General features: G+C 37.0%; 1 protein-coding gene across 5 annotated transcripts in view; it reads right to left on the bottom strand.

The window, feature by feature from the left end:
- The window catches only part of LOC129767270 (uncharacterized), a 152,248-nt gene extending 128,340 nt beyond the window's left edge, over positions 1 to 23,908 (bottom strand). For 3 of the 5 annotated variants that reach the window (XM_055767972.1, XM_055767973.1, XM_055767974.1), the window contains exon 1: positions 22,814 to 23,900. In XM_055767972.1, coding sequence (XP_055623947.1) covers positions 22,814 to 23,266 — 453 coding nt within the window. In that variant the 5' untranslated portion in view covers positions 23,267 to 23,900. Of the gene's footprint in view, positions 1 to 22,813 lie in introns of all 5 variants that reach the window. The other 2 variants (XM_055767970.1, XM_055767969.1) reach the window with 2 other exon arrangements.
- Positions 23,909 to 24,232: the final 324 nt, after the last annotated feature.

The following is a 24,232-nucleotide window of genomic DNA, read 5'->3' as shown; positions in this document are numbered from 1 at the left end:
TACTAGATATCATTTTTTACACTCGTCTAGTAGTGTTGCGCAAATTAGAGCAATTTAGAATCCTTTAAGAGGTAAAACTTTGATAAATTTATGTTTACTTTTGCGACTCCATTAAACTCGAACTTTGCAAGCTTACACAACAAAACAACATAAATGACAGATAAAATGACACTGATACAAAAAACACTCTTGAATTGTCATCTGGTATCAGTTAAAATGCGCTTAACACTTTAGTTTCATCAAAAACAGTTTTTCAAAAACGGGCATTTTTGCGTATTCAATTCGCATCAAATTTCATACGCTGGGCACTAATGGGTTAAAGTTGCAAATTTAAATTTAATTTGCTAGAATCAATAGTATCACTCACCTTACTTGCAATACAAACGAAGGATGGAAGGTTTTGTATTATAGAGACTTTAAACTTTTTCAGTTCATTCGTCTCTAGCCTTGAGAAAGGCCCTTGGAAAACTTTACTCTACCCCAGCACTACACCTCCACCCACATTGCCGTTAGAAAGGCACTCGATCCCTCGCCGTTCAGATCGTCCAGCAACGATGTTGTCCAGTCGGTGTCCACGCAACGAATGGTGATTGCAATATAAAAATGCCCCCGATTTGCATATATGGTTTTGATGTCTCTATTAGGGAACACATTTCGGTAGGAACAAAAGTTCCCCATACTTTCATGGATTTGCAATGTCGATTTCCCCCAGGCAGCTTGGTTTTGATGTCTCTGATAGGGAACCGCCGTATCTGTCGCCAATTTCGACCAATTAGAAGTGGATATTAGGATAGGGGTTGAGATTCAATTGTTCGATAGTTAGTTTCATGACATATATTATTTTATTCAATATAAAAAAAATGTTATGGAGTGCCGAAATCGATTGATACAAACATTTCTTCAATCCATCATGAAATGACTGAGCAATAAGCGTTTGAAATTGGACAATTTTCACGATGTGCTCGATTTTCGATTTTCAATTTGTACCCCAATATGTTCCCGAAAGACGTAGCCCTACGTCAATATCCATTGGAATTTGTTCTACGACACCCCGTTGCTTCAGAATCGATACCACCAGCAAGGTACAAGGTAGGTTCATACATCATCTACGCAACCAGCTGTCAACAGCGTCATAATCATTTTTCGTGCACTCAAAAAAATGAAAAAAACATCTTCAAATATACCTTAAATCAGGGGTTTTCAGATTTTTTTTTTATGGCAAAGCACTTATTTTAGCAAAAACATTTGACGGAGCACCTGCATTTTTGCATCAGCAAAACAAACCCTATTTGCTCTGACATTACTTAACTGGAAACAACTCTATTTCGGATACGCGTTCCAGTTACACGACATCTGACCCGGAGTAAACAAAATAAATTACTTTATGCCCAGTGAAATTAAATTAAAAAATAGTTTTTTCAAGGTGGGTTTTCAAGTGGGAGCATTTGCTATAACTTCGCGGAGCACAAATTTCCCGCGGAGTTCCATTTGAAAACCCCTGCCTTAGACAATAACCAAAATACACGATCACTTCACTTTATTCGTAACATCCGAAAAACATCCTCGAAAATTCATTATTTTCCGACCTTCCAGACAGGGGTCCCCCTTAATCTGAAATGTATTTATTTATTTATTTATTTATTTAATTTTTTAATTTATTTATTTATTTATTTATTTATTTATTTCTTTGAATCATCTGACTCATATTTGGTCGGTGTTAAGTCAGAGGGGACCAAGTCGCAAAATTGAAAATTTCGATTTATTGATTACATTTGGTTAAGCATTATGTAAGCTACATACCACATTCATCAGATTTGGAAAATCACACATACAGCAGGAATAACGGAACGAAATTGTTATGATTGATCAACGAAAATCCCTCATAGTATGCACTCAGAACGGACCATGTACCATTTACCATGGCGAAATGGCTCTATATCATGTGCAGACAGAGTGAACCATGTATCAATCATTTGTATATTGAATTTAAACAATATCCAAGTGCCGAATTCAAACCAACAAAACATTTTCTTTAAGCTAAGAGGTACCTTGTTGAAATGCTTGAACCCGTTAATATAAAATGTGCACTTTCTGAGTATATTAAAAAATAAACTTGGTCCCCTTGACAGAACGGATCAGGGAAAAATGCTGTTCTTCAGTGTGAATGATCGCAAAATGTTTCACTATTTCAGAGTGCGATTTAGGCTGTAGCGATGACAATGAATTCAAATTTGACGATTCTATTGATGAATACTGTCTAAGATGATTGAAATTGGGAAGTTTATGCTTAACATGTTTGCCGTGCAATCATATTCATGCCAACAGTAGATAGCAGAGACTATTAAGCTGAACGCAAACAAATGTTTATGCATTTCCAAACACACACTCCTTCTCGCTCTTATTTTCATAGCAGAATGGCACACTTTGACTCACAACTGTTAATTGATTGAGAAATATTTCGAAATTGTTCAGTCATAGTGAACCAACTCTTAAAAAATGCTTCATTTGGTTCAGTCAGAATGGACCATGTACGTATGGGCAGCCAAATAACTGCATTTTTTGGCATGATACTTGATGTTTTTTTACAACTATCATACGTCAAAGTATTGCCAGGTAACATTTCTGAGAACAATACTGAACGAATAACTTGAATGCTTTGAAAATTGCAGAGCATTAAACTTTATGTTCGTTTTTCTCGAAATCATAAAAATGTCACAGGGTCCGGTCTGATTTAATACCGACCATTTGGTCTAAATGATTATTTAAAACTAAACGTCACAACTACATCCAATACTTTGGTCATACGAAATAAAAACGACACAAAATACAAAATAAGTCATCTATGAATGAGTCGTCTATAAAAGGTGTCCGAGAAGATATTGAAGTCAAAGAAGTCAAAAACTTCGTTGAAACGGACTGACATGAAACGGACAGGATTATGCATGTATTAGAGAAGAAGCGTTTCCGATCAATTTTTTTCTTGTTATCGGTGAGTTTGCCGTTTGCCGGAAAATTAGGTTGGCGGTTGATGACTTTGGTCAGTGATCTGCAGTAGAACAGCGTTGGTTGCAACGCTCTATGGGTCGACTTCCAGGGCCAATTTTGCATCGACTGAGGGGTAAGCCAGAAGAGCAGCATTAGCTTGATCGAGCTCGCATTTTCCAAATGCAGAGTCCTGAGTGATAAAATGGCCAAGGAATTCAGCCTCCGGTTGCCCAATTTGATACTTGCCGGCGTTGATGGTAATTCCATTATCAGAAAGCGGCAACGTCGCCAGATTTCTTTCGACTTTTTCACCATGTACAGTGAGCTGACCCCGTAGCTTTTCGAGAGCAGGTCACGAAATCACGGCCCTGGATCATCAACGAACGAAATTCAGCTTTAGCCCCATTCAGTTTGTCGATCGCAATCTTTGGGGTGGCAAAAACATGATTAACCTGTGGTGATAATGTAGTAAATGGTTTTAGCTTTGATGGGTAGCCGGTTCAGATTTAACACAGTGATGGCTTGGTGTTCATTCAGAATGCAGATGAAGGGCGAACTCACGTCGTAGATGGTGTTATTGACTTCCATGCTGGTTCGGTTGCCGATGAGTTTGATGATGATGTCGTGTGGGATATTGTTCAGCAAAATGTGTGTAACAAAAACTATTGTGTGGTTGAATGTGATGTTTATGTGATAACTTGGAAAAAAATCTGTTTTCATCACATAGAACATACGAAATAGTCAACTTTCATTCTAAGCTCAATTTCAGAAATTACCCACATGAAAAATTCCGTTTTTCCGTATTTCCTTATTTTACTTATTTTTTTTTCAATTTTTTATGTCGTAATAACATTCTTTGAAGTGCAATGATTATTGTGTCCAACTTTGAGTTCAATCGATTCCGAAGTTTTCGAGTTTTTGAACCATACACAAACGAACAGAACATTTTTGAATATAAAGATTAAGTTTTTAATCTGCTATAAACAAATAGAATGATGATGATGCTCCCGTCTCCTTCCCCTATAGAGGTTTGAGCAAGACGAGTTATCTAAAAGATTTTTTTTCAGCATTGAAAACAGTTTAGCAAAAGTAAACGAACTGATTTTATTTACAGATGTAAATTTCTTTATAGTATTGCAATGTTGAAAACAACCCAAGCCAATACCCAGTCGTGTCCGCTATGGTCCCGACAAGACTCTTGCATTCAATTGATCCACCAAAGCACAAGTCCAACCGCCTGCCTTGTTTTGCATTGACAATGAATATCATCCAGAGAAGTCGAGAAATTTTCATTCCAAAATAAAAACAACAAAAAATAAAAATAGTCCTTCATTACCAAGATCATGATAGACATAATAGAGACGAATACCAATTGAAAAACAAAAAATATCACATAGAAGAAAAAATGTTCAAAATTATCTAAACAATATAATCCGTTTAAAAAAAATCGTCAGATCATACATTGAAAATAATAAATACCAAAAAAAATTGAAAACAGTTCACGTTAAGATATCCGTTCGTATAAAACCGCATCAGTCAAAATCGTTGTCAAAAAATTAAAAGAAAATTTTTGGTTGTTAGAAAAACACAGCTTTAACGTGTGAAATACAGTCTCTCTTAAATTCTGCTAATGTTGTTGCACGTTTAATATGCATCGAGTTGAAAACATTTACTCCTTTAAAATATAGCAAATTTTGTGAAGCACATGTTATGAAATGTGGTGTTCTTATTTCATCCTTGTTTCTAGTATTATATCTGTGAAATCCACTTCCTGTTTCAACTTGATCACACAAATATCCAGGCAGCAAACCGTTAACCACCTTAAAAATGAACACCATAGTTAAATACACAATGCTTTGCTTCACAGCTAACCATTGCAGAGCGTCCAGCATTAAATATGAGGAAGTGAACCTGGTACATTGTAAAATTAAACGCATTATTTTATTCTGCAAGCGCTGTAATCTCGATATTTGCGTTTCATTGGCCAAAAACAAAATGGTAGAGCAAAAGTCTATATGAGGAAAGATGATTGATTTGTATAGTTGTATTTTACTGCAAATAGTTAAATCGTTCCTTAGTCGACACAAAATTCCATACTTCTTGGCAATTTTCTTGATGACATTCGTCAATCACGACAAGATATATTTAATCTCCCGAACGCGATCAATGGTCTCATTATCAATCACAATAGAGACGTTTACATTTATTCCATTTCGCAAGATTACCATATATTTAGTTTTATGTTCAATTTCAATTGCTCATACTTCAACCATCTACTTAAAGAACGCAAAACTCCATTTAAGTGTAAATCAACCTCATGTACATTTCGGTATCATCTGCACAAATAATTATATCGCAATATCGTAGAAATCGTCGCATGTCATTGATGTACATAATAAATAAAAGGAAGATCTATCATCCTGCGTAGGCAAACAGAATAGACACTAACAATTGTGAACAAAGATTGCGGGAGAAATATATGTCAGTTGCTAACGAGATTTCAAACCATGCTTTGCTGCTTTTAACTTTTTTGCTTATTTTGTGTGATTTGTTATTTCTCGAACTCGGGTTTTCATACTTGTTTTCTATTTTTATTTTGCGTGCCATTGAACTAAAGTGTTAGGTTTAAGTTTTATAAATTTAATCCAGCTAAATATGATGGAAATGCAATGAAAAATGTAGTTTTTTATAATTAAGACTCATGCTTGCTCACAATTGCTCGTTTTACTTAACAAAATTGTTTTCTATTCAAATAAAATTGAGAAAATATTTATCCAATGCCGTTTTCAATACAATGTAAACAACACTTTGTTTATATCGCTTCAATATCGACTACTAACAATACCGCACTGCTCAAACTGTCATAACATTACTCAAAGGTTTTGATTGATTTCAACCCTTTGCGGTCGTATTAAATTTGGGCATGGGTGTCGTACTGGTCGGAATTATTTTTCCTTGAGAAAGCAGTGATACATGCAGAATTATGAAAAATAAATACTTTTTTATTAATTTTTTTTGTGAACTATATATAGGTACTAACCTAACAATGTGTTTTAATATGATACTTTTATATTAAATTATATTTTATAATCCGTCTTGGTGAGAAATTTTTCGAAACAGTCTCCAAGAATAAGTCATATGAAGTATAATCAATGCATTATTTTATTTTTGTTATCTGTTGAATATGAAACACCTTTGCCATTGACGCAATAAATGAGTAATTAATACCAGCAATGTGTATCCGAAAAGATCAGCACTTTTCACATTTAACAAACAAAGGTTCTACTTCAACATAATTTAAACCAGTAGCTACTCAAATAATTATTTCTGAGCATCCGAAATGATCAGAACTTTTCACTTTAGATTAACAAAGATTGTGTCGCTTGAGACACATATGCGATTATTTATGAGACATGAGACATTTATGCAACCAGTGGTTCTGATACTTTTGAACAATCTTTTCCATCACACCAAAGTGTTACAATGGCTAAATTTTGCAGTCATGATTTTTGTCCCACATTCCTATGCATTCGACGCATTGTACGTTGTTTTGTGTGAGTGACTACTTTGTTTACTACCGAGTAGCGTTATCTATTACTCATAGGAGCACCGTATTCATTCGTGAACAGGTTCACTAGACATGAGCCTTCATTTAAGAAAAGCTTAAACTGATACTTGGTTGAGTAAAATATAAGATTAGCATGGTTCCTTGCTATGGTGGCTGAGAGCAGACAAACGACCAGAACGGTAAAAAAGGTATGGTGGCTGAGAGTAGACAAGCAACCACAAAGAGTTAATATAATTTTTTTGGCGGTGGGTTTTTAGTCAATGTGAGGGAGTAAACAAAATCTAACAAAAATGGCAAAACTTGTTAATTACTTGAAAGAGTAATAGGTAACAAACAATTCTATAAAATTACGGTAGTATTTTCTTGATAACATAGTCCAGAAATTGATAAAAGTTTCTAAACATCCAAGGTGGGCTTTTTTATGCCTATCACTGTATATATATGCAGTAATCTCTCTGTTCTATATACAGTCTATCGCAAAAATTAATATACAACTCGTGCTGGTTTGTTATTATTGAATTTTTCGGGGTAAAAAATAAATAATTATATGCCATTCCCCTAGTATTTAGTATGGCCCCCTTTTGGCGTCCAGCACTTCCCGTAAGCACCAAGGCGAGATTTTTGGTCACTGTAGACGGAAGTACCTCCCAGATCTCCGTAATCGTCGTTTTATGTTCCGCTTCGTTCCCAGGATTTTGATGAATAGTTCTTGATTTCGCACCATATATACTCAATAGTGTTCAAGTTCGGTGATTCCGGATGTGTTTTGAGATAATAGAGAAGGCATTCTAGCACCACGAAGTCAGTTTGCTTCAGGTCATTATTCTGTTGAAAGTAGTAATCACGAGGGAGACCGAATTTCTGAACCGGATACTGCAGGTTACGTTTCAGGAAGATAAATTAATCCATCTTGTCCATCGCCGAATCGATAAACAACATGGTTTCAGTTCCTGAAGCCGCCAATGTACTATGCATCATTTGAATACCACCGCTGTGTTTTACTGTGATAACCAAATGCAGAATCTGAAGCACCGATCCTGGTTTTCTCCACGCCATCTGTCTTCCATTCGATTCAAAGTGATTGGTTTTCGGCTCATCCGTATAAAAGACCTTATTCCTGTTCTGTCTACATATGCCTAAGCAAACTGTGGTGTTTTTTTTCATATTCACCTTTGATTTGGAATAATTTTCACGGCTAACACGACGTCTCAGGTAGTTCCTGTATGCTGCTCTCCGGATAATGTCTGCGCAGAGAGGTCTCCCAATGATGCCGGCCACTTCGGTAATCAATTTAGGAATGTTTGTTTTAGAGTACTTTCGCAATGTTCGAACAGATACCCGTTCATCATCAGAAGATAGGATCCGTTTGCGTTCTCCATTTTCTTCAATGTAGAGTGGGTTTTTCCGACAACAGCTGCTATTTACTGCAATGTCTTTCCACGACAATTCATACTTATTATCATTGTATGTGTAACAATATCTATTTCTTTCCTCTAACTTGCCATTTTGATAAAAAATTCAAACATCAATAAACTACAAGAACCAACACTGCCAAAGCAATGGTTAAGTGTTGACACCAATTACTGATGAAAAAAGTACGCTAATTCGCGAAGAAATTTACTTACAAGACTAACTTGTTCGGAGAAATTTAAGGTGTACACTCAATTTTGCGATGCCTAGAATAGAGATTGTTTTCAATTTTTAGGAATAAACAATCAGCAGAAAACTTTTCTCGGAATTTTATTGCACAGCTAGTCAAATGTGTGAGTAATAAATATGCATCAAAAGAATCAATGTATTCAAAATATTTTATACCAAAAGTATCGTCAAGTAGCATTTGTACACTCAATTTTGCGATAGATTGTATATCGTCGCTAACGATTCTCATTATTTCCTAAACATGAGTGCCTAAACGTATAAGTGCTTAGTTTAGTTAAAAGCATGCCTAAATTGTTTCTGTCAGAACGGGACACAAATCTTCCACAACGACGAAAACTAGTTTTTTTTGTCTGAGAAACAACAGCACTAAATCTTTCGAAGCCATCTTCGAAATCCCTGACAGATTAACGCATCCATATGTACATTGCTGGTATCATAATAATTTCAAAAACCTGCTCTGAATGCTACCGAATGCTTTCATGGTCACTCCAGCAAAGTTTATTGGTTAAATTGAAAGGCCCACAATTAACGATGCTCATATTTCTGCAGAATATCATTACTACCAGAAAGAAAAAAGCGGTCCATGCGAATCCACTTTTATGATGCCTCAAATAACAACACCATGAGCAGCAAAACCAAAGTTCACAACCGTCATCTTCATTTTATTCAAACCAGGAAACGTACGAAACAACTGTGTGTCAAAGCGATAACCATCAGTTCCTCATAATCATCACCACAAGATTATAAACAGCCATCCATCGAAGCCGCATCGCCGCGACCCTTGGTTCAAGAATAACCTCTAAATAATCAGACAGTGTGTGGGTTTTGAATCCGCTACCATTGGGTGGCCACTTCGTACGTAATCCTATCGTCATGCAACAAAGTGTGTTTTGTGCGGTCTCACACTACGTTTACCATTGCTCAAATTGTTCCCGCTGAACCGCGAACAGCTCACATTTCGCGCATCACTTCAACTCTGCGGTGGTTTTCTTCTCCATTCGCGATCTTCTCTAGGCTGTATTGATATAACACTAGGGTAAATCCTGTCGCGATGGTTTTTTTTCAACGCATCTACAAATGCTCATTGATATTAAATTAGAGAAACCTAAATGGAAAGAAGCAGTAATGTTAAGATTAGTATTCTTGTGACATAATTTTCTTCTACAATTCATTCAAAAATGGATTTTATTATTTTAAAAAAGGCTGAAAAAATGGAAATTGCCGAAAAGCCGAAAGGCAATTCAGAAATTATCTTACAGCTGTTAGGAAGCATGAAGCAATTGGATAACAAACTAACCCCTAGGTGCTGAAAATATTTTTCATAGATTTTCATATTTTTGTCAACAGAGCACATTGCCAAATACATACAATAGTTAGTGGAACAGCAGTCAGCCACTCGCGATAAACAAAATGCAAGTCATCAGAATATCAATTTGCGAAACATGAACATTCACACGCTACATCAACGATCACGCCATCCGGACCGTTCCCGATAATATAAACATAAATATCATGCCACCCAGAGCGTTCCCACCAAATATGCTGAATTAGGATAAAATTAAATATTGTAAACTATTTCATCCAGTATAAAAAGGCAGGGATAATCATTGTGAAGTCAGTTCTAAGTTATAATTCAAATAGTGAATAAAGAAGGAGCCTCACTCCGAAATTATTCTTTTTAAATAACTTTGTCCGAAAAGCTTTAACTCCTACCTGTTAACCTACTAGGAACTTTTTGCACACATGTAGAGTAAAACGAGATCACAAATTATCATTCCATCTATTTATGTTTCTGATTTGCTACCGCGATTGCATTCGAGCTAACATGCTGCAAAACATCTATTCAATTGAGCGCTGAAATGCCTTAAAGCAAGTTGAGGCTCCATAAAAGGAACCATTTTTGAAACTTAAATTTCTTCACTCGCTCTGTATATGCCAACGGATCAAATGAACAAAAAAAAATTGAGATACTTGCTAAGCGGTAAGCTTTGCATTAGGAAAAGTATCCCGTTGATGTCGATTGCGATCAGACAGCCGCACTCGTCTCTAGCACAGTTAGCGCAGTCACGAGCCCAGTTTGACCTTTTCGGTGGAATCTGTTTATGCATTGGTTACATTGCTAAACATACTCCGACGAAACATCTTCCAGCGCTGCCAATAATGTCACTTCTCACTGAAGGGTCGTGTGAATGTAGGTGAGGTGGTGGAGCTTGCAGACGAAAGGGAATATTGCCGGAGGATGCAGTGCAGAATTACTGATTCTAAGGTGGGACATGGCTTTACACCGGGCCATTAGAACACGATAAACCGTACATCTTCATTTTTGCATTGCGCGGAACGTGCTTCAAAGCGATTAATATTATAAAACAATCTTCAGGCCAACTGGTCAAAATATGCGTTCCGTGAAGTGGCGCTATTAGCCTTATGCGAAATTGAACTGATCAATGCTCCTGCAGGGGGGCAATAAAAATGATCCTAGAATTGTGCGATGCGCCCATTCTCTCGTGTGGAAGCTGATTCTCGAGAGCTAATAATACTCATAATGGTAATATTAGTAATAATGTTTAACTCGAAGGAGTGTAAGCATTCGGTCGCGTGATGCGCAACCGGCGATTGCAAACTGCGAGCATATTTGAAATGCCGCGCACTCCTTTGAGGGATTCTCACCGAAGGCAGACGGGGCACGGCGTCGTGTCGACAGAACAACGTGGGTTTCTATTATTTTAATATAATGCCGTTTTGTTATTCAGATTTATTAATGTCAGGTTTCGTCACGGCAGCCACTAAATGAATGGTTCTCACCGGCTCACTTGGCGTTGCTGTAGTACTAATGCGGCGGTCTCTGCGGTTTTTCGAGGGAATTGGTAATAGTGGTGTGTTGGGGTGTTCACTGGAGACGTAATTGAAAAGGCACGAACTTGTCAGCGAAGTATTTTAAACTTCACGTGCCGCAAGGAATATCTGCTTAGTCTGACAATTTTAGGAAACCGCAGTGAAGTCTTCCACAAACAAGCCGAAGATGCTATGAGAACTCTATTTATGCCTTTTTCAGAGATCGTCGTTTTTTGTTGTTGAACCATTGAGTTCAATGACATACTTCATTCAACTACAATACACTATATATGACGTTTTAAACATTTTGGCTAAGGAATACACATGTTATAAACGCTAAACGTTGTAAAGCGATTCGCGTATTGATTACTACCTGAGCACATTTTTCAAAGACAATCAATTTTTCTATGCTGATTTTGATTAATCTCTTTTCCGGAAAAACAACAATAATAATTATATTTATTGAAAAAGATTCAATTACCAGTCTTAGTAGAACAAATATCAAATCGCATGTTTTCCATTGTGATATATTATTTTATTATTGCACTCAAAACAGAAAAGCATTCAATGTTATAAAAGTATTTCTCAAAAAAAAACCTTCAAATATTCTTAACATATTAAGGACCGCTCACGAGTTTTCTCGTGTTTCACATTCCGTCTGTTACGGAAGGATCACGAAATAAACACTTAATTGGTCTGCCAAGAATCTAAAAAGGCCTACCGATGGTTCGTCTTCGTCTCATCCACATTGAAGGAAACGATCTCATTCGTAGAGTCCGAACAAAATGAAGCGTACAAGTTTGCCCCAAAACGTCCCAGGCGTATGTCTTACAGATTTATTTGCAGTTTTAATGTGTTGAGTACAAAATTTGAATCAAAAAAAGACCACTCATTATTTCCGCGACCGGAAAAAAAATAAGAGAAACAGAAATAACCGCAGAGAAAAAGGGCGTAACGTCACAACAGCCTACTAGGAATATTCTGACGTGGAAACATCATGGGTATAAATGCGACATAGAAAAAAGCTTAGTTTTTACTATAAACTAGCTGACCCGTAGGGGCGAAGGCCCCCATTAAAGAGGATAAGGAATCGAAGCGGTCCCAAGCCACCGAGGTGACGCGATCCAAGTCGGCAGCCGACCCGCCGTCGTAATCGGTGATCTCTCACACGCAAAACTGTGTTCCACTGATTGCCGTATGAAAACATTTCGCTTTTTTTCTGTGAGGCATTTGTACCCATTATTTTTTTTTTCTTTCTAGTAGGCTATTGTGGTATTACGCTTTTTCTCTGCGGTTATTTCTGTTGCTCATATTTCCTTCAAATTTTTTTCCGGGAATCGTTATTTCATTCAAAAATGCTTTTAGCTTTAACCATCTATATTGAGTGGTATTACCAGACCATATTACCATATTACCATCATGACAAACACTCAATTTTGCCTGATTTTTCTGAGACGATCCTGATTTTTCATGATGTTTTAACATTTTACATTCATGGTAACCTACAGAAGAAAACTTTCCGGTCTTGCATACTCTTACTCTTTCTTATTCTTGCCTTCTCTTTCTCCCGTTTATTATCAATCTATTCTTAAGCGATTCGTTATCGAAGATAGAGTGTCGATATATTTGAAGTTGGTGTTAAATACTTTATCTGACTAACGTGCCCGAAGTCAAAGTGAATTGGTTATATTTTAAATGAATAGAATTACATGATGGTTTTTGAATATTTGAAACACATAGTCTCGGCTCTTACTTAACCATTTGTCTATACATTTCCTGATGGTTCCACAAAAACTTATCATTTTAATATAATATTATTATCAGATACGTTATTCAAATACATTATGATTTTCGGTTCAGGAACATTTGCTCGTCACATTGAAATACAATTGAACGATGAATTTTAATGCTAAAAATATGGTAAATATATCTATAATCGAACCAAATAACATCTAATAAAATCGAATAGCTTCATAGACGCAATGAAAATGCCGTTTTGAACAAATCGTGACGAGTAATGAAAATGCATATTTCACAACAATGTTAAAAATAAAAAAAAATTGTGTAAGCGAAATAAACCTATCCGCCATTAGTTAACCCCAAAACCGGTCTTCTACCGAAGAAAGGGATATTCTGGGTTCGGTGGGATTGGAAAGGAATTCTGTTTTAGGAGCTTCTACCAAGCAAGCAGTCGATAAACTCGCACAAATATTGCTCGCAACTGGACAAATCAAAAGCAGAGATCCAGGACACACTCCCAGAATTACTTAATGTGTTAGGCGTCGTGTTCCATTAGGGCAACGCCAAACTTCATATCTCTTTGACAACACGACAGATTATTTTGGAGTCTGACTAGAAAGTGCTCATCAGCTGAAATAACCAGATATTGCACCTTCAGATTATCACAAGATTATGGACGGCATAAAAATTACCTTGAATAGTTTTCAACGAGAAAACAAACATATTCTGAGAGAGTAGAATTTTTCAGATGCATGAAACATTGCAGAACATTGTGGAACAAAGCTGTGGATATAAAATTGAAAAAATACATGTCTGCCTTTAAAAATCATGCTTTTGTTTTCCCAAAAATCGACACGAACTTTTCAGACAACCCAATATGAGGGATCGAGTGATTCATTACCTATCCTGACCTGAAACGCATTCAGTTTGCTTCGAACTGTGAGGGAGCGCAGAAAAGCCGATCCATCAGGAAGAGAAAAGAAGACGACTAAGAGAGTATCAGCATCGAAAATTGGTTCCACTTGAGACATCGGAGCAGCCGCCACACATACACATACACGCGCGCAACTCTTTTCGTTTGGTGGTTACCGAGCATCGAGAAGGATCTGAAAAAATGTTATCGTTGCTGAAAAATAATCTGCCAGTTCCCCTTGGAATTGAAAATTACATTCAAGCGAAAGAGTTTATTTTAATGTTTTCAATTCATATAATACTGCGATCAAATGCATGTCGTTTTGCGATTTTTCAATCAATTAACAGGAAAGCTTCTGAAGATTATTCTTCCCCATCAGTAGATTATTTTTGTATCCACTATTGGATACATAAAACCTTGTGTCTTCAACGTAACGCTCTCGTTTTCGAAGTCCCCCAAGTATTCATTTATTCATTCATTCGGAATGGATTCAGATACATCTTCATACAAATGATCACTCGTTGATTTGATAGTCGTACGTCAACCTTGCGGTTATTCCACAGATATAACCCACTTCCTGTCTTTTACTATATTTACTGTTCATGTTTCAAGCAAAAAATGCTGGATAAATTTCCTGTCTAATTGTATACAACACAACATATATCACAACAACGATATTGCGTAATATGCGGTTGAAATCTCTTAATGAATCGCTGTGTTTATACTTAGCTCCTGTTGCAACGTATTTTCTTCTACCGTTTAACAAGCAGAAGGAATTAATTTGTCAGTTCTTTTCAGAACCATTTTTCATCTGCAGGAGAGTGCTTTTGTATTTCTGCATCACACGCACACATTGATGCTGTTTTTATGCGTTGCCAAAGGTAGATTGAGATGAGTTCAGAAATGTGGAATAATGAGAAACATTACGCGATAAGAACACAAATTTCCACATATGGTCAGCTTGTGTATAGTTCTCGTGAGAACAAGAATGAACAATGAATCAACCATCTTCATCTGCTCCCATAGCACCAAGCAAATTTACGATCCTATTCGGGCCACCAAAACATTCAATAAAGGGTTATTTCAAAAAGTTCGATGCATTCTGAAGTAATGTCCGAAAAAATACAAAAATAATTAATTATGTGATTTTAACGCACGTTTTTGGGCAAACTTGAACGCTTCATTTGTTCGGATTCCAGGAATAAGATCATTTCCTTCGATGAGGATGAGACTAAGGCGAGCATTCGGTAGGCCTTGTTAGTTTCTTGGTAAACCAAGGATTTAACCTTGAAGTGTAGAAAACACGGGTTATTTCGAGAAAACTCGTGAGCGGTCCGCAATATGTTAAGAGTGTTTTGGGTTTATTGGCGATGTTTTCCGATCGATCATTCAACTATTGATTTGTGCCTTGTTTTCGGGTTGCAAGTGGCATCAAATTGCAACGCATTTCAAGCTGTGTGACAAGAAGATATTTTACTGCAGTGAGAGCTATGCTTTCCGGTTGAAACCTGAAGGTTGAAGTTTGTTCCACTACGTTGGAGGTTTAATTTTGCTAAGTAAAACTAAAAAACTACTAAGATATTCAATAAGTTCAGTAAGAGATGAACCAGCCTATGGCTGAAAGTGTCTAGCATAAAGGATTAAAAAATAAGTTCAGTGTTTCAATATCGCTCTAGACAGCGATCAATCAACAGTACATATTAATACAGAGACTGAGAGTCAATCTAAAATTTCATTGTTTCTCTGCTTTGAGAATGGTTAGTCGAAGATTAATTTGATCGAATTCGATGGAAAACAATAAAAATGAGTTCGATGGTCGCATAGCAAGGAAGAACTATGGAAAAAGTGCAGGAAGTGTGATATATCATTCCCGTTGAGCCATGTCAAGCTCTTGTCGATTTAATGACGAGCAGAGTTTGAGAAGTTAAGTGAGGACCCAGGTCGGGAATGTTGAAAATATTTTGCATGTTTGGGAAGCTTTTGCCCGCAGAAATGTTGTTCTAAAAGGATTCTTCGATATTTGATTTCGTTGGAAAGTTACAGCTAAAAGTATGAATTCACCTCAATGGGTATAGCATTCCTGTACGAATTCTTGAACGCGTTTAATCGCGTTTAACCGCGTAATACATAAACAATAACAATACAATAAACAATAACCAAAATACCCGAACACTTCACTTTATTCCTAACATCGGAAAAAAATCACAAAAAAATTAATTATAGTTTTTTCTAACTTTTTTTTTTAATAATTTCGCACAACTTTTCCTGACTGGTTAGTTTCACTAAAAACACGATATGGAAAGGTCTGAATTCTTCAAATCTTGGTCGCTTTGCTTAGGACCTTTTCTGTTTTCATAGCTTGTTTCTGATTTTTTTGTATAAGAATAAATACTTCATTCTAAAAAAAGGCATGGTAAATATGTCACTAAAATAATATTCCATTATTTGGCCCTATTTCCACTCGTCATTCTCATTGAAATTACTTTGTCGTGATAATAATCCCGGATCTTGCTACAAAACCTTTTCATATTTTAGCTTTTTTATCTTTTACTACTCTTATACTACAGCGAACATGACTGTTTGACTGTTTGAGTTGACTAATTTTGAACATTCATTTTATTATTCAAAATGAATCTTTTTTTAAAAATTTATAAATGGCGCCATTCTAATATCAATTAGTGATTGAACGGAAATTTTTTTCCAATACGATTGAATTCAATACTTGGCAAGTAAATAGGTTAATCAAAGCACATGTAAGTCAATTCAATGCTTTCTGGTAAATAACGATCATTCGTAAATTCATCTTTATTCTTTGGACCTCCGATATATGACAATTTTGCATATAAACCTGAGTCAGAGCTGAAACGAATCAAATCAAAAAATAATCATTCGAATCCATTTTTCCGTTCTAGTATTAAATCGTGACATCCGGACTTTAAATCAATTTTATTCCCATAGATAGTATTATAAATATGAACGAATTTGGATACCCAGATATAAGGGGTACAGTAGAACCCCGGATATCCGCCAGATAGTCGGGCAAGGTAATCGCGAATAACGAAAATCGCGGATAACGCAATAATGGGCTAAAACTGGAATGTAAACACGGAATAAATATATTTCAGCAGGAAAACAATGTTTTATCAATACAGAAATCATTAAACTATCCATCTGTAAGGTCGTGTCAGATAATGTGAAAGCCATGACCAAAATAAAAGAGCAATTGCCCAATTGCACTGACAAATTTCGGGATGCTCTGTAGACTTACTATGGAACTCGCTTACGCGGATAATTCGCACCACGGATCATCCACTCGCAGATAATTGGGGTTCTACTGTATAGTACTGTTGTTTCCCACCAACATACTGATATAAAAAGCAAAGTGCCATAAAAATCACACAGTGCCATAAAAAACTTCAACTTTTCTCGGTTAGTAAAGAAGAGAGGAAAAACATTTCATCATAAATTAAAAGAATAGTACATACGTATCTCACTTGTTTGCGTAATAATACAAGCTTTATGTGGAATTTATTTTCCCACATGTCATTTGATTTGACTAGCCATTGCAAAAGCGATAGGGTTTTTTTTAATTTGTTTGAGGAATTGAGTACGGGTGTAAACATAATTTGTAATTTTTCGTTGTTATTGTTTCAGTTTTTTTTGTTATTTCAAATAATTATCTGTTCTTCAAAGAGCCAGAAAGTGTTTCGTTTGTCAAAATTATCTACTTAGTTCTACTGATGGCTCATTTTTCCCCAAGCAACAAAGTAATTTCGAATGCGAATTAATCGCTGAAATCAAACAAAATATATTTTTTTACCTGTAATCGAATATGTGAACAGCCGTCCCAACTGATAATTTGTCGAAGATATCTGGTCGAATAAGTTAAATTTATAATAAATACATAGATACGATGCGCGCGAAATTACATCCGAATGGCTACCGTGAGAGAAATTCCTGTTTTTTTCTACATTTGACAGTGTCATGCATAACAGGGTGTCTTAAATAGTCTTAAATGATCAAGAGGTATCGATTGAACTTTAGTTGAATTGTTTAGTTGAATTATCGGAATTTGAGCACCGGTTCATTTTACCAATCCTGTTCATTTAAACCGCATCTCTCCTAAACGAAAATGTTTATGCATCATTCTCCCACGCCAAAATAAATACTCTTTGATTTAGGTTTGGGTAAAAGTCTCAAAATATTATTTTCATACTTATTTTAGTCGCAACGAAAACACCTTCAGGGTATTTCTCATACCCATCGAAAAGCGAACAAATTCTTCTGGCCCAGAGTTCACCCGATCTTCAGGATGCCCGAGATGAATGACTCATGTGCCACAACAGTACAGTGACCTGCAGCTGTCGAAAGAGAAATGCACACCGGCGATCAAATTCATCAAGGTTGAACGATTAAAATTTAATCACGAAGGTGGTAGCGTATGAATGTATGCATATGGAGATGACGATGCAAATTATCGGAACTGCTTTCATTGCATAAAAACAAGCATTCAGCTGTGGCGTAATACGATGCGCTTACAGTTGGATACGTTTTGTTGCTAGATGAATTGAAAGAACAGAATCCTAATTTATAGAATGATGGAGTGTCTTCATATTCATATGAGATAATTTTAATATTAATTCTCTTAATGTTATGCCCTCCACTAAACTGAAATCTCAAAAAAACTACTGTATAAGAAAATGTAATTTATTATTCTAGAAAAAAAATTATCAATATCACTGGTCAAGAAAAAAATTCATAGTGAAAAATAAAAGAATTCTAAAGGATCGAAGTGGGATTGGGTGCTCTTTTTAAAAAAGTCGATCTCGATAAATCGATTTTTTAAACGGCGTAGGTATCGAACCACGGATTAAATCAGTACCAGAGAATCGATCTTTGACAAAGCAAAAACCTTTTTTCCAATTTAATTACTTATTCTTTATGAGTGTCGTCTTTTTTTCAACAGGGAATTAAAAATTTATATTTCTATTCATACCTCAAAAACAAAAAGATCTGCTGATGCACAACATGAAACAAAAAAAACTCAATGTGATAATGTGAGGCTTCAATTCTGGAACCGAACAAGGTGTGTTTTCTGAGCCAGGATGATAAAGCACGTGGGCTTAACAGCAGCCAACTTATCCAAACAAATTCATGTATCTCGAATATCGCGTTAATCGTCCGGATCATGATTTTGTTGTGGCTGCTAAACATAAGCTTATTATGACTGTTATTTGTTTTATCCCATTTGTTTATTTATTTAGGCTCATTTGACATTTAAGCTGAAACAGAGCTGGATTTTAATCGTGTACATGTTACGTGTTTTTTCATGGTTTCTATGAATAGTAAATTGCACAGTAGCCATTTTTAGGCGTAAGAGTATTCCTTCTGTTCCATTACATGTGGTAAATTACACAGTAGTAGCCATATAGGCGTAAGAGTATTCCTTCTGTTCCTCCATTGTTCAACAGACCGGACAGCGGAGATAGTTGATATGATCATTGTAGTGTTATTAAAGGGCGAACAAGAAATTATTGCGACACATTCAACAGGGCATAACGTTTTTACCATTGGGTAAAAATCAACCAAATTTTGCACACTTTCTCATTGATGTGTATTGTCTACATGCTGTCAAACTCGAAGTCGTGTTTTTCAATTCAACGAAAATGTAGGTAAACCAACGCGAGTCGAGAGAAAAAATTCTTTCCAAACACCTGGAATTTCCTGACCTGTCGCACCGGCAGTTGGGAAAAATGTTGAACATTCACCATTCAACCGTCTCCAGAGTGTTGAAGCGGTTCCAGGAGCGGTTGACGTTGAACCACGGCAAAGGAGCTGGAAGAAAACCGGGACCGGAGAACAAAAAAGACGGAGGGAAAGATGAAGCGGATGATTAAAGCAAATCTCAACGTCTCAAGCCGTGATTTGGCTAAAAAGATCGGCATGTCGCTGAGCTACGTCCAGAATGCAGAGAAGAGAGCTGGACTACATAAATACAAGGTACAGAACTTCCCAAACCGCGACGAGCGGCAACAATCGACGGCTGAAACTCGGGCACGGAAGCTCTACGAGAAGATGCTGACAAAATATGGTTGCTGTGTGATGGACGACGAAACGTATATAAAAGCCGATTTTAAGCAAATTCCGGGGTTGGAGTTTTTCACCGGCAAGAGCAAGTTCGATGTGGACGACAAATTTAAGAAGAAGAAAATGTCGAAGTTCGCCTCCAAATATCTCGTTTGGCAGGCCATCTGCTCTTGCGGACTGAGGAGTGAGCCTTTCGTGACAAAGGACACAGTAAAAGGCGAGATCTACAAATCTGAGTGCCTCGAGAAGCGCGTTTTGCCGTCCTTGCAGCAACACGACGAAGCTTCGCTATTTTGGCCAGATTTGGCATCAAGCCACTATTCTAAAAGTGTCCTGGAGTGGTATGAGGCCAATTCTGTCCATTTTGTTCCAAAGGGCATGAACCCGCCAAACTGTCCGGAGCTGCGACCGGTGGAACAGTACTGGGCAATAATGAAGCGGGAACTTCGGAAGAGCAAGAAGACAGTCAAAGACGAGAAGGACATGTTAAGAAAATGAAAAAAAAAACTGAGAAACTACACTGGAGAAAAAATTAGTAAACGCAGCTACCAAATCTTTAGTAGTCGAAGCATTGGTAAAATGTACATATTACCAAATTTTGTAAAACTGATGTCAGATGCAACGCACATCGCTACCAAAGATTCGTACAATTTACTCCATACCATAAGTAACCTTGAGTGTTTTTATTCTTGGCAACTGTGTGTGTGTGTGCAATCGCAATTTCTCTGGTGGAAACAAAGCAATTCGGAGGTAAACATTTGGATATGTTTCATTATATATAAATATCTTTCTTTTTCGGCTTCTAATCGTAGAAAACTATTCAGAGCACAATTGCACAAAGGCAATTCGCAATTCGGAGTAAGTATTTTGTTTTTATTGATTTGAAACATGCTTCCGTCTTCTCGGTCTAGAAACTATCTTCATGTTTCCACCGGGAAGAAACTTTTCTATCGATAACATTTCTACATAATTAATCTTGTCTTCTTTTTCAGTTGATTTTTAAAAGTTATATGCGATCATCAGGTGCTAGAACCAAACAAAAGGTCGGAGCAGCCGCAGAGAAGATTGTAGTTCTAGTACCGGTCAGCCTGGTGCACCGGCCAAATATTAGCTTAGAACAGCCGGGTAGATGATTGTTCCTGCTATCGCCATTCGTCCTGGCACACAGCTAATAGTGAGTGCACGTATTGTTTCGTTGGGTGATATAGTTGAAACCGTTGTAGACCGTGTATATCGCTCTGTAGTCAACATAAACTTCAAATAAAAGTTTTGAGAGTATTTTCAAATAAACTGATATAGAAATTTTGCATCGTTCCATTTTTTCTTCGTTATTTTCAACTCCAGCTTCGTGTTTCATATCGCAGGAATGTGTGACTGGAAACAGGCCAATCACAGAGTGACGTGCAGTCCACACCAGAAGCAAGCAACAAAAGGCGCTTAAACGCCGCCCAAAGACGAGGCTCGGTATTGAGTCTTGTTATTTAGCATTACCGATCTGCTATTGTGCGCAGATTGTCAAAAGACTCCAAGGTGTGCACAAGAACTTCCACAGGCCGCCAATTACTTGCAGGCTCTTGAAGAGAGTGTTATGTGAGATGCCGTTTAACCACATATTTAATGAGATAAAACGAGTAAGAAAAATTTGTTGGTAGAAACTGGAGTGAGGAGTGTTTGTGACGAACTTTTCTCCTTGCAGATGGAATTTAAAATGAATCTAGTTTTTATGGCCATTATCCCATTGATGAATTACTGAAAGGCATTACTGCAACCAAAGCATTGAGCTGCTTTAAACTGTATTTATTCATTTTTGTTTTTGTCGCTAGTTCGCTAGAATTACTAATATTTTTTTTGTTAGTTTTTGTTGTGTGGCTCATACTCCTATCGATTACAGAAGGCCTTTGCAACCAAGGTTTTGTAGAATTATTTCAATTGAATAGAGAATATGTCATGAGTAATGTGTTCTTAGTATGTAGAATAGTATGTAATTCAATAGAGTATTTGAATTAATAATTGATTATTAAAAAAATATAATCCCTTACAAATAAAGAATAAAACATTCACTGATATTTTACCAACAAATCTGCCATTTGTGAACTGACAAATCGCTTCTATTGAGTTGATGTTGATCCAGCTCTGGGCTTACAAATAGGAGTTTTGCACCTACCAATTTTTTTTCGTAAAATATACTAATAATTAGTAGGGTCGAAAATGACTAGTGAATTGGTAACATGTACCAAAAAATTCGTTATATTTACTAATTATTTCTCTCAGTGTGGTACCGGATGACACTGTAAAGACTTTGATGGAGGGCATCAAGCGAAAATGCGTTCAATTTTACACTCAAGGCTCCATCGATTAACTTTTCTTTTGATTTTTGAAGTAAATATATGTATAGAACTACCCTAAAATTTTTGTTTGATTCTAAACATTATAAGAAAATTGGCATGATATTTTTGGGGTCGCAATAATTTCGTGTTCGCCCTTTAATAGCACAACAGCCCGATGTTTTTTTTTCTTGTTGCAAGCTTTCCCAATAGCAGAGGTTGCATGATGATTTTTGCGTGGACGTAGTTATTCTACAACAACACAAAGAAGGCCAATGAGTTTTGAACTTACGGTCGATTCGCTTAGTAAGCGAACGCCCAACCAATGTGGCTACGAAGTCCGGAACTTGAATAGTACAGTCGAAGATATAGGTTAAGGTTAATTTAAGTAGGTAGATAATTTAAATAATTAAAAATAAATCAATATGTTCAACATAAAAATGTCATAAAAAATATAACCATGGATATTGCATTTTTACTGCAATTCCTAATTAGACCTCAGATGCATAACAATATCAAACAAAAATGATAAAATGTCCTATTTATCAACGAATTTCAAGCTCACAAGTAATATATTTCCCCGTTCCATTCGCATTCATAACGATCGTATCATATGTTCGCAAAAATAACTGAGGCAGAACATTATCTATCCGTACGTTTGTCGCTGAATCAAAATGAGCAAACATTACACTTCTCAACACTCACCACTTCACGATCCATCTGCAGAATGTACTGGAAGCGGCCGATATCGCTGATGGTCAAATCTTTCACGCTCAGCCGCTCGTGATTACCACCGGGCGGACTTTCGTTGCCCCCGAGCTGGGCGGTCTCACTGTAATAGCTGATGTTCCGGCCATACACACCATCTTCGCCAAAGTCCTCGATCGAGGGTGAAATGGATCCACCGGTACGACGGCGGACATCCAGATCCAGATTGCTCTGAATCTGGCTGTTATGCAGATTTTGATTATGGTGATGATGATTGTGCTGATCACCGCCGTCACGGTTTAAATTGTTTTCCAACGATCCGGCTCCAGAGGGAGGATTCGGTTGGTTGGAAACCTCTGGATAATTCCTCACCATCGGGGAAGGTGAGTTTTGGCCACTTTTGGGCTTAGGCAGCTTCGGATGATGTACGTTGTATTGTTTGTTCACCATTTCGAGCACTCACTTGTTTATTACTTGTACAAAATATTTACACTGTCGATGCGCTTCTCAGTTGCAGGGTTTTCCAATTGCTTGCTTCTGATTTATAAATATTCAACTGAAATAACTTTCAAGGACAACACAGTAGATAGAAACACAGATACACACTTCAATCATAAAGCAATCACCAATTGCTTAAGATTACGAACATATGAGGAGGAGCCGCAACCACGAGTGAACCAAACTATTTTGAAATCGATCGATCGAATCGAATGGTAACGTTAAAACAAGTGCGCGGACGGATAATTCACTGCACTCACGTCTGATCACAAAAGTAAATTTTGGGCTTTGGCTTTCTTGGCGATTTCCAAAGCAATCCGCACAAAGGTGCGAAATTTTCACACAATATCGCGTGTCCGAACCGAAACAAACCGCGTCAGTGGGTGCAATCGTTGAAATTCTCACGCGCAACGCTATTATAGCTGCTAATATAAAAAAAACTTGCTGTTGCGAAGGGTGGGTAGCACCAACCATGTGCTTGTGCTAACCAGCAGCGCTGTTGATCGGATCGGTTTGGTTCAGAAGGCACACTGCTGCTGCAGCCCGAAAACTCGTCTGCGCTGCGCTGTCTTTAAAATCGATCGTATCCGACCACAAGTAAACAGCGACTAAAAGAATTCACCGGAGCATAGTACGGGAAATACGAGATCGCGCCAAGTTACGTGCCGAACGGGCTGTTGTTGTTTGGGCGCACGTGAGTCGGAGCGTCTTTGGAACTGGCTGCTCGCGGTTGGGGATGTTAAGTGGTTCATATAAAAATGAACCAAATCTAAAACATGCATCTTTACATAAATCAATTGATGAAGCATTCGATACAATCGGAGCCTCGTGTGAGCTGTCCAAGCAGTTTAAGTACAATGAAGAAATTTATTTGATTGACATCACGGTCTTCTTAATACGTTGAGCCCCGTGTCAGTC

Source organism: Toxorhynchites rutilus, chromosome 2 (assembly GCF_029784135.1).
Source record: "Toxorhynchites rutilus septentrionalis strain SRP chromosome 2, ASM2978413v1, whole genome shotgun sequence".
Classification (NCBI taxonomy): domain Eukaryota; kingdom Metazoa; phylum Arthropoda; class Insecta; order Diptera; family Culicidae; genus Toxorhynchites; species Toxorhynchites rutilus.
This window is presented reverse-complemented; position numbering and strand designations above follow the sequence as displayed.